Source organism: Chiloscyllium punctatum, chromosome 38 (assembly GCF_047496795.1).
Source record: "Chiloscyllium punctatum isolate Juve2018m chromosome 38, sChiPun1.3, whole genome shotgun sequence".
Classification (NCBI taxonomy): domain Eukaryota; kingdom Metazoa; phylum Chordata; class Chondrichthyes; order Orectolobiformes; family Hemiscylliidae; genus Chiloscyllium; species Chiloscyllium punctatum.
Window position 1 is genome coordinate 50,176,632 of NC_092776.1, and position 12,382 is coordinate 50,189,013.

Sequence of the window (12,382 nt, forward strand, 5' to 3'; positions counted from 1 at the left end):
TTACCTGTTGTACCTAGGTTAAATAATTTATTAAACAGGATCTGCCAGATTTCTAAACTGTTCTCTGGCAAGTAATAACTAACTGCTATGATTCTGAGGGTGTTTCTAAGTAAGGAGTATTACTCAAAAGCATAGAGCATTAGGACCCAAGCTAAGGTTGATCTCTTAAAATCATTCTGATGTATCAGATTTGGAAAGTTTAAGGGATTTTTCTCTCCGTTGTGAGCAAGTGCCTTTGCACAGAATTACTGTTGGTGATGACATTTTTTTTCTGATAAATAATTTCAAGTTGAAATTACAGCTATTCCATGGCTGGCAATTATGTACAATAATCATGATTAAAGCTCCAACACCTGATAGCTGATAGCAAATTGCCACATTTGTAATTTTCCTCTTGAGACTAGTGTGACAGGTTCCATAGCAATCTTACCTCTGAGTTATGTGGTCGGCATTTCAATGTCAGAGCTTAAGTACACTGTATCGACTGATACCTCAGTGCTGTGTATTATCTTGTGGCTTTTTCCTTGTGTTAACATAGTAACCTGAGACTCCAAATCAAGTTTGGTTTACATGCCAGTACATGCTGAGTTCTCTCAATGTTCAACATTCTCCCCATAACCAAGAATTAATTAGCTCTTTGTTAATCTGATTTTCTGTTTGTGGGAACCTGACTGCTGTATTTGTGCTTATGACAACAATAACTAATTAAATCTGAAGGTATTTGAGGCACCCAGCCAGGTATTGATAATTTGTTCTTCAAGTCCATGTTGGTTCTTTCTCCCAAACTAATTATAACCCAAACCCAATGAAAATAAAATCATGAGCAAAGAAAATGGCACATGTTCCAGATACACAGCAAATTGGGGCGGCACAGTGGTTAGCACTGCAGCCTCACAGCACCAGGGTGCCAGGTTCGATTCTAGCCTTGGGTGACTGCCTTGGGTGACTGTCTGTGTGGAGTTTGCACATTCTCCCCGTGTCTGCATGGGTTGAATTGGCCATGCTAAATTACACCATTGTGCTAGGTGCATTGGTCGGGGGAGATGGGTCTAGGTGGGTTATTCTTCGGAGGGTCGGTTTGGACTGGTTGGGCTGAAGGGCCTGTTTCCACACTGTAGGGAATCTAATCTAATCTCTTCAAATCTGAAGCATCTGTGGAGAGAGGGAAATAGAGTTAACATGTCCACCATTTGCGACCATCCAAAACAATAAAGGCAGAGCAGTTACAATATAAAATTGTTCATCTAAAAGAGTTGATGGGAGTGGGGGCAGAGAATTAAAATGGCAAATCACTAGAAACACTGTGTGACACTTGCAGATTGCACTAAGGTGTTCAGCAAAGTGGTCACCCAGTTGGCACTTGGTCTCCTCAGTTTAGAAGCAGTCGCATTTTGAGAAGTGAATACAACATGCTAATGGGAAAACAATACTTTATATCACGGTTCAAGCTCGAAGGTATGCTTGGGACCTTGGACCATGAAAAGGGGAGGAGATAAACTTGTAATTAGACATTTTAGGTGCAGAATCAGATTTAATTCTCTATCCTAGAAACAGTGTAAAATTCAAACCTCAGCTAGTTTCCATGTTTTCTTTGCAGCAAGATTAAATTGAGGTCACGAGCTGAGAGGAGGTTTGATATTCCTGGTTAGACACATCGTCATGTTGGAGGCCTATAGCTGGTGCTACAACCCATATCATCTTACTCCTAGTGTTGGCAGTCTGTAACATCATTTTCCCAAATCTGACATTTCCAGTCTTATCCTTTCTTTTAACTTCTTTACCTCTATGCAAGTCTTTCAATTCTCATATTTTCACACCCTTCCATTGCTTTTTATGGATGGAGATGATATTCGTCTTTCCAGCCCTTTGAGCCGGTCATTCTAATACAGCATCCTGATTGTATGCTCACTTGTCTGTCCTCAACATGCTGCAGTGCTCCAGTGAATCACAGCGCAAACTGGAGGAACAACATCTCATCTTCAGATTGGGCAGTTTACACCCTTCTGGGCTCAATATTTATTTCAACACCTTCAAATTGTGAACCCAATTCTTCCCTTTCTTTTAGCATTGCTTGTTACATTATCTGTCACCCTCTCTCCCCTTCCCCCACACCAGTGAGTCTGTCTGTCTGTTTCTTCCAGTCTGGTAGGAGACACACAATTTTCATGCCATTCTCACATTCCAATCACTTAATCTGAACTTTCAACATCCTTTCTTGCCCACCAACCACCCCCAGCATTATATAAATGCTGGCCCCTCCACACTTCACTTCAGCTCTGATGAAAAGTCATCTGGCAGTGCTCTGATAACTGGTGCTTCCAAATAAACCTGGTGGGCTATAACCTGGTGTTGTGTGATTTTTAACTTTGTCCACCCCAGTCCAACACCGGCATTTCCACATCATAGGTTTGAAACGTTAGTTTGCTCTCTCTCTATGAATGCTGCCTGACCCACTGAGGTTGCCAGCATTTTTTTTTGTTTTCAGTTCAGATTCCAGCATCTGCAAGTAATTAAGTTTCGGGCTGACCAACTTGGAACGGTTCAACAATACTTTGTCTGGAATTGTTAGAGATTGCAAACCCAGTCTAACTTGTGGATAACTAGAGACCTGACCCACATCACAGACACTGACTGCGCATTACCTCATTCCCCCATCTGTTCCTGCTTCACCATTGGACTGGTTGTTTCTTAGCTCCCGGACTACCAATTTCCCCTCTGTTCTTTCCCGATTTCCCCAAATACCTCTTCTTTAAAATAGGGAATAGTCAAATGTCATGAGAATGTGGTAACTTTGGGTATTGTTCAAAATTCGCAGCTAAGCATATAGATTTGCTGAACTTGGAGGCATGTTGTCCACAGTGTCCTAGCCTATAATTGTTTCAAATTCTAGAGATCTATTTATATTTATAGAAGTCTAGTGACTACTGTAATACCAGTTAAATCTCATGCGATATGGTAAATATTCAGTTCTAAAGAGTAAAATGATAGAAGGTGTGATCAACAGTGCTATCAAGCAGCACTTGCTCAGCAATAACCTGCTCAGTGATGCCCAGTTTGGGTTCTACCAGGACCATTCAGCTCCTGACCTCATTATAGCCTTGGTTCAAACATGGACAAAACAGCTGAATTCCAGTCGTGAGGTAATAGTGACAGCCCTTGACATCAAGGCTGCATTCAACCAATTGTGACATCAAGGAGCCCTAGCAAAACTGGAATCAATGGGTATCAGGGGGCAACCTCTTTGGTGATTGGAGGTGTACCTGATACATAAGAAGATGGTTGTGGTTGTTGGGCGACAGTCATCTCAGCTCCAAGACATCTCTTATGGAGTTCCTCAGGGTAATGTCCAACCATCTTCAGTTGCTTCATCAATTTCCATCCACCACAAAGTCAGAAGTGGGGATATTTGCCGATGATCACACAATATTCAGCACCATTCGCGACTCTTTGGACATTGCAGCAGATCATGTCCAAATACAACAAGATCTGGATAATATCCAGAGGTGACAAGTGGCAAGTAACATTCACACCACACAAATGCCAGATTATGATCATCACACAAGAGACAATCTAAACACTGCCCCTTGACATTCAATGGTGTTACCATCACTGAATTCCTCACTATCAACATCCTGGATGTTACCATTGATCAGAAACTCACTGGACTCGCCACATATATACGGTGGCTGCAATAGCAGGTCAGAGGCTAGGAATAGTGCTGCAAGTAACCTTCTGACTCCTGAAAGCTTGTCCATTATCTACAAAGCACAAGTCATGAGTGTGATGGAATACTCTCCACTTGCCTAGCTGAGTGCAGCCCCAACAATACTCGAAGCTTGACACCATTCAGGACAAAGCAGTCTGTTTGATTGGCACTGCATCCACAAACATCCACTCCCATCACCTCCAACGCTCAGTAGCAAAAGTGTGTACTACCTACAAGATGCACTGCAGAAATTCACAATAGATCCTCAGGCATCACCTTCCAAACCCACAAGCACTTCCATCTAGAAGGACAAGGGCAGCAGTTATATGGGAACACCAGAACTTTCAAGCTCTCCTACAAGCCACTCACCATCCTGACTTGGAAATAAGTCAGCATTCCTTCACTGAGGCTGGGTCAAAATCCTGGAATTCCCTCACTAATGGCATTGCAGATCAACCCACAGCAGGTGGAATGCAGTTGCTCAAGAAGGCAGCTCACCATCCCTGAGTGACAAGAACTCATCTACTGAGGTGGTATGGGGTGAGGTTAGAAACAGGAGAGAAGTCACACTGCTTGAAGTTTTTTATAGACCTCCGCAGAGTTCCAGGGATGTGGAGGAGAGGATTGGCAAAATTATTCTGGGGAGGAGTGAAAAGAACAGGGTGGCCATTATGGGGGACTTTAACTTCCCCAACATTGACTGGAAATGCTTTAACTCTAGTACATCAGATGGATCAGTTTTTGTTCAATGTGTGCAGGAGGGTTTCCTGACACAGTATGTCGAAGGGCCGACAAGAGGGGAGGCCACACTGGATCTGGTGTTTGGCTTTGAAGCAGGCCAGGTGTTTGACTTAGTGGTAGGTAAGCACTTTGGAGAGACAGACCATAATTCAGATATGTTTAATTTTGCAATGGAAATGGATAGGTACATGCCACAGGGCAAGAGTTATCGATCGGGCACGGACAATTTTAATGCAATTAGGCAAGAATTAGGATTCATAGAATGGGGTAGTAAAATGCAGGGGATGGGGACAATCAAAATGTGGAGCTGGTTTAAGGAACTTATATTGCATGTCCTTGATCGGTATGTCCCTATTAGGCAGGGAGGAAGTGATAAGGTGAGGGAACCATAATTTACTGCAGAAATTGCATCTCTTGTTAAGCGGAAGAAGGAGGCTTATGTGATCATGAGATGAATGGTTCAGATGAGGCAATGGAGAGTTACAGATTAACTAGGAAGGATTTAAAGAGAGAGTTAAGAAGAGCAAAGAGAGGACGCGAGCAGTCTCTAGCAGGTAGAATAAAGGAGAACCCTAAAGCTTTCTATAGGTATGTGAGGAATAAAAGGATGGCGAGGGTAGAAATAGGGCCAGTCAAAGACAGAAGTGGGAAGTTGTGTGTGGACCCTGTGGAGATCGAGGGAGGTGCTAAATGAACATTTCTCATCAGTTTTCACTCAGGAAAGGGAGAATATTATAGAGGAAAAGAATGAAATACGAGATATTAGACTAGAAAGGATCAAGGTTAGTAAGGAAGAGGTGTTATCAATTCTAGAAGATGTGAAAGTCGACAAGTCCCCTGGGCCGGATGGGATTTATCTGAGGATCCTCTGGGAAGCTAAGGAGGAGATGGTAGAGCCTTTGGCTTTGATCTTTGAGTCATATTTGTATATAGGTTTAGTACCAGAGGACTGGAGGATTGCAAATGTTGTACCCTTGTTCAAGGAGGGCAGTAGAGATGGCCCAGATAATTATAGACCAGTGAGCCTTACGTATGTTTTGGGAAATGTTTGGAAAGGATTATAAGAGATAGGATTTGTAATAATCTCGGAAGCAACAATTTGATTTCAGATAGTCAACATGGTTTTTCAAGGGCAAGTCATGTCTCACTGAGCTTTTGAGAAGGTGACCAAGCATGTCGATGAGGGTAGGGCATTTGACATGGACTTCAGTAAAGCTGAAGTAGGCTGTTGGAGAAAATGCAAGAGGCATGGAATTGAGGGAGATTTAGCATTTTAGATTAGAAACTGGCTTTCTGAAAGAAGGCAGCGGGTGGTGGTTGATGGAAAATATTCAGCCTGGAGTCTGGTTATTAGTGGTGTGCCACAAGGATCAGTTTTGGGACCGCAGCTGTTCGTCATTTTTATAAATAACTTAGATGCAGGCATAGGTGGATAGGTTAGTAAGTTTGCAGATGACACTAAAGTTGGTGAAGTAGTGGACAGTGTGGAAGAATGTTGCAGGTTGCAGAGGGACTTGGATAAACTGCAGAATTGGGCTGAGAGGTGGCAAGTGGAGTTCAGTGCAGATAAATGTGAGACTTTGGGAAGAATAACAGAAAGGCAGAATACTGGGTCAGTGGAATGGTTCTTGGTAGTGTGGATGTGCAGTGGGATCTTGGAGTGCATGTACATAGATCCCTGCAAGTTGCCACCCAAGTTGATAGTGCTGTTAAGAAGACATACGGTGTGTTAGGTTTTATTGGTAGAGGGATTGAGTTCCGGAGCCGTAATGTCATGCTGCAACTATACAAAACGTTAGTGCGGCCACACTTGGAATATTGTGTACTGTTCTGGTCACCCCATTACAGGAAGGATGTGGAAGCATTGGAAAAGGTGCAGAGGACATGTTGCCTGGTCTGGAGAGAAGGTTTTATGAGGAAAGGCTGAGAAACTTGCATCTGTTCTTATTGGTAAGAAGGAGGTTAAGAGGCGATTTGATAGAGACATACAAGATGATCAGAAGATTAGATAGGGTATATGGTGAAAGTCTTTTTCCTAGGATGATGTCGTCAGCTTGTACGAGAGGATATAACTACAAATTGGGGGATGGAAGATTTATGACAGATGCCAGAGGCAGGTTCTTTACTCTGAGTGGTAAGGGCGTGAAATGCCCTGCCTGCCAATGTAGTCAACTCAGCCACATTAGGGAGATTTAAGCAATCCTTGAATAAACACATGGATGATGATGGGATAGTGTAGGGGAATGAGCTTAGATTAGTTCACAGGTCGGCTCAACATCAAGGGCAGAAGGGTCTGTTCTGCATTGCATTGTTCTATGTTCTCAAGAGCAACTAGGGCCAGACAATAAATGCTGGTAAGCCAGCAATGTCCATATTCCACAAAAATGAGGATTAAAAAGAGACACGAATTTCCAATAGTCCATTCTTCAGAGGCAGTACTGTCAGACAACATCCCAACAATTTTAGTGGAGACTTGTGTTCGAGAATTAGCTGTGCCCTATAGCTCAGCTATTTCAGCACAGCTGCAACATAGGCACCTACCCATCAAAGTGGAAAAAAAGTGCCCAAATACCTCCTGTCCACAAAAACAAGGACAAATCCTACCTAGCAAAATATCACCCCTTCGATCTCCTCTTGGTCATTAGCAAAGTAGTGGAAGATGTTGTTGACAGTCCTGCTCACTGACACTCCTCAGGCACAGCAGCAGCCCATGCCAATACACAGCAGGGACTCAACAAGATACAAGCTTAGGTTGATAAGTGATAGGCAACATTCGTGCCACACAAGTACCAGGCTGCTACCCTCATCAACAAGAGTGAATCTAACCAACAGTCCTTGCCATTGAATAGGCTGAACCCCCACCATCAACATATATTAATAATGGGGTAAAAGTCTTTGGGGGAGCTGTATATATCTGAAAGGCTTAATAATGTGGAGTATCGTAAACACCACCCACTATAATGATGTCAAATGGACTTGTGAACAAAACTTCTACTTCTAGTCTCTGTAACAATAAGTATCACACAAGAAGATAAGAACTAAAATCAGGAGATTGAAATCTCTCTACCCCTTTGCTCACAAGCCTCATTCCTGATGAAGGGCTTATGCCTGAAACATTGATTTTCCTGCTCCTCAGATGCTGCCTGACCGGCTGTGCTTTTCCAGCACCAATCTCTTGACGACAATCAGGAGAAAGCAATTCAGCCCCTCAAGTCTGCTCTACCATTTGACACAATTATGGCTGACCTCATTTCGGCCTTAAAGTCCTGCTCTCTATAACCCTTCAACTATTACTAATTAAAAATCTGTCTATCTCCTCCTTAAATTTACCCAGCACCCTAACAGCCACTGCACTCTGGAGTCATGAATTTCACAGATTTTTGACCCTTTGAGTGAAGTAATTTCTCCTCATCTCTGTTTTAAGTCTGCTCCCCAATATCCTAAAATTATGACCTCTTCTTCTACATTCTTCTACATTGAGGAAACCTCCTTTGTGCATCTACTTTATTAATCCCCTTTAGCACCTCATTATATCTCTCAATCTTCTAAACTCATCAATGTAACCTGTATCTAGTTGATATTATGCAATAAACTATGTCTTCTTTAAGATAATAGGCTCTTCTAATTAGATTATCAAGCTATTTTCTTCTATCACAATAATCATAGAGTGTGATGCTGGAAAAGCACAGCAGATCAGGCAGCATCCGAGGAGCAATCGATGTTTCGAGCATAAGCGCTTCATCAGGAATTAGGCAGTGCCCAAGGGGGCTGAGAGATAAATGGGAGGGGGTGGGGCTAGGGGGAAGATACCTGGGAATGCGATAGATGGATGAAAGTGGGGTTGAAGGTAACAGGTCAAAGAGAAGGGTGGAGCGGATTCTCCTGCTCCCTGGAAGTTGCCTGACTGACTCTGCTTTTCCAGTACCACACTCTTCAACTCTGTTCTCCAGCATTTGCAGTCCTCACTTTCCTCTATCACACGAGACTAAGTACGCTGTGTACGTCTCTACATTTAGAGGGAACATGGAAGCAAAACGATCACATAGTGAGGTGCATTGTTCCAGTCATACATACACAGTGGCCCCTACTACTTAGAAAGACGAGCACAGTGAATGCATGAGAACACCACCACAGGCAAGCTCCCCTTCAAGTCACATACCACCCTGACTCGGAACCAAATCACTGTTCCTTCCAGTCACGTGAGGAAAATCCTGGAGCATTCTAACAGCATTATATGTGCACCTGCACCAAATGCACAGTCATACTTCAACAAGGTGTCTCGCTACCGCTATCTCCTGGGCAATTAGGGATGGGCAACAAAGGTTAGCCTTGCCAGCAATGCTCAAATCCCATGAAAGAACAAAATAATTTAGTTGGTGCATTTCTTACATTTGCTGCAGTGACTGAACTTAAATATTTTATTGGCTGTGGAATATTTTGGGAATTTCCTGAGGTCTTGAATGACACTGCAAAAAAAAAGAAACGAGAACAGAAATTACTGGAAAAGCTCAGCAGGTCTGGCAGCATCTGTGGAAAGAAATCAGAGTTAACGTTTCATCTCAAGTGACCCTTCTTCAGTTCCATGGTTCTGAAGAGGAGTCACTGGACCTGAAGTGTTAACTCTGACTTTTCCAGCAACTTCTGTTTTCGTTTCTGATTTACAGCATCCACAGTTCTTTCAGTTTTTATTTTATACTGGCAAAAAGAGTTTTCTTTTGTTTGTCGAGGAGTAACTTGGTTGTAATGTTGCAGCCTTGCAAGTCTCCTTTCAGTGCTGAAGGCGAGAGATAAGAATTCATCTACTTTGAGTTGTCAGCTGAAAATGTCATGAAGTTTCTTTTTGCAGGTCACATCTCCAACAGACACAAGCAACTTTGACAGCTTCCCTGAAGACAATGACGACCCACCTCCTGATGACAACTCCGGATGGGATGCAGATTTCTAAATCTGTCCTGCAAACTTGCTTCTGCCTTGCCTAGGACAGCATGTTGGTCAGAGGAAAGTGGAAAAGAGACTGCCAGTAAATGGGAAAGAAACCAGAAAGAGGATTAGTGCTCTGGATCACCATGATGCCTTGACTGATGCCTGCTCCACTGACAATGGCGGAATTAGGAGCGACACCGTTAGATTATTGCGATGGTGTTCCTTTCAAAAAAGAAACACTCTAGATTTGAATCGAAAAGTAGCAACTTAGATGGTGGTCCTAGAGCAACCTGTTTTATTAGCATACATGTAAGGCTTTCCCTTCACTGAGGTGACTATTGCTTTTGCTCCAGAGACCAAGTAATACTCAAAAAGGTTATAAAATGGGTCATTTGAAACCAGTAAACTTAAGGGGTTTTTTCTAATTAAAATAAAAAGACAAATGTAGGTATTTATTCAGGGGATTTGTATTCAGGGGACTATGATACTTACTATAGAATTGAATTTGGGATGTTCCCACTCAAGTGCAAGTACGCACATCTGCGTGTGTGTGTGACAAGCGTGTGTATGTATCTCCACCCCCCTCCAAAAGGACCATTAAACCTCACTTTTCACATTAAGTCACTTTATTCATTATTAGTCTGGATACTACATCTCTGTTCCAATGATATATTAAATAGTGGCATCAATATTTATATGCATAAAGCACAATTGCTGTTGCTATTGGAACTTTGTTTCCACTCAAATATGAGTGCCTGCCTGATCAAATACTATTAAAATGGTCTCCTATAAGTTGTAAAGGCCAATACCTTTCTCTGTATCACAATGTAGAGATACTGACGGTCAAATACTGCCAGAAGATGCATTTTAATAGTCATCGTTTGTGTTTGACATGCCACTGCATTTAAATGCTGGCTGAAAACTATGGGCTCATGGAACTGTGTCTAATAATTTGTTATTACAGTTAGATTTCTAAGTCATGCTGCTCAAAGGTGTGTTAATTTTAAATCTAGACTTTTATTTAAGATTTCCTTGAATAGAATTCTGACCTCCTTCCTAGTCAAAAGCTTCAAAATGGATCAAATGTAAGTAATGAACTTTTTTTTAATCCAAGCCAATATTTATCCCTCAAACAACGTCAGCAAATTAATCATCCAGTTGCATATCTCATTGCTGTTTAGGACCATGTTCTGCACAAAGTGTTGCATTTTCTACATCATTTCTTTTCAAAATATATCTCTGATTGACTGCATGTTAGTTTTGGACAACCTGGGATTTGGGCAGAAATTGTATCAAAGTAAAGGGGGTCAGTTAGCTCAGTCGATGAGACAGCTAGACACAGAGTAACACCAATAAGTGGGTTCAATTCCTGCACTAGCTGAGGTTACCATGAAGGACTCTCCTCCTTAACCTCTTGCCTCATCTGAGTTGTGAAGTCCTCAGGTTAAAGTGCCACCAGTCGTTGCTCTTTCTTTCTCTCTCTCTCTCTCTCTCTCTCTCTCTCTCTCTCTCTCTCTCACTAATAAAAGACCCATTGGAACATTGGACTATGTGGACTTTACTTCATCAGTGCAATGTTTTTCTTCGTCTACTCTTCTGTGCTATTGTAGAATGACACCACTAAAGGGGACAAAGTGAGAAGCTGAATTAAGAACAGAAAAGCTGGTCACTACCAACCATCCACTAATCTCACTAATTACCTTACACATTAATCACCCTCAATACTAACAAGGTGTCACTTTGAATTTAATCTCAAGTCTTTATTTAAGGGTAAATGCTCTTTAGAAAAACATGGATGTAATCCTTTATAGCCCACAATTCACCTGGGTATTGCTTTGGAAGCCACCATAAAAATTCTTTAAGCTGTAGGTATGAAATGACCAACTCTCCTTTGGCAATACAAAGTCCTGCAAAACTAACGAAAAAACCGAACACATTTTCCCAGTGCCCATTCCAATATTTAAAGATGCCACACATCTACCAATCATGATTTTTTTAAAAATCAGCAATGTTCAAGTATTTCTTGGGCTGTTTTCTTTAATTATGCTCTCTCTGTATCGATAAATTCATCAAGAGTGTCAGGGTTTTAATGTAACTTCTATTACTGGTGAAATGTGAAAGATGAGCATAGACATAATGGAGGGAGACCTGTTAATACAATGTGAAAGTGAAGGAGGAAGCTCTGGATACAATCTCATGTGAAGTAGCAATCAAATACTGTGGGTCAAGAGGGTTTGTCATATTTGCAGCTTTGTATTTTCAAAATATTGTATCTACTGTTTTTATTTAATTGGACCACAAGCTCCATATTATTGTAAATAAGTTGATCTGTTTTTGGGTGTTGAGACTCTGTATGTGATTTAACCCCTTTTTTTCTTTTTAGCTGACTTGATGCGTTTTCCATATTATAAAAGAGCCCAATGCTGTTGAACTAACTGTAAGATAAAGTCCAAAGGCTTTATCTGCCTAAAACAAATTCTCAACTAATTTAAAGACCATAGGTTAGACAAGCTTTGGCATTGTCTCAAGTGCCTTAAAACACATGGCATCCAAACAAATTTATAAATTTGGCCTTTTGCTGCATAAACTTAAAACAAAAACAAACAAAAAACCTCAAGGATCAATCCTTCTTAGCTGGCTTCTGTATAAATTCTCTGTTCTGTAAGGTTCAATAGGCTTTTTTGTCAATATGATGTACAAGTTACAGTAAATATCCTGTGGTACCAGAAGTTATGTTCAGTTTTAGGGAGGCTGTGAGAATGGTGATGACATTGTGCATCATTTCTGTGAAATGTGTGCACATGCAACAAAACAAAAGTCACATGACTATAACTACCGTTACTTTGGCTGATACATGGAAGCCTATCGTCTTTTAATATACCAGTGTTGCAAAATGTTAGGATATAAGTATCTCCTTAATGTTGTCAAATTACAATGAATGTGGCCCTGGTGAACATTGTTCAAAATCTTTCAGGATAACTGTAAACTGTCTCATCAGAGTACTGTGTTCAA

At 41.5% G+C, this 12,382-nt stretch overlaps 1 protein-coding gene across 1 annotated transcript in view; it reads left to right on the forward strand.

The window, feature by feature from the left end:
- The window catches only part of LOC140463619 (cGMP-dependent protein kinase 1-like), a 721,017-nt gene extending 710,138 nt beyond the window's left edge, over positions 1-10,879 (forward strand). The window contains 1 exon segment of the mRNA XM_072557863.1: positions 9,294-10,879. Within this exon segment, the coding sequence (XP_072413964.1) occupies positions 9,294-9,392 (99 nt within the window). The 3' untranslated portion in view covers positions 9,393-10,879.
- Positions 10,880-12,382: the final 1,503 nt, after the last annotated feature.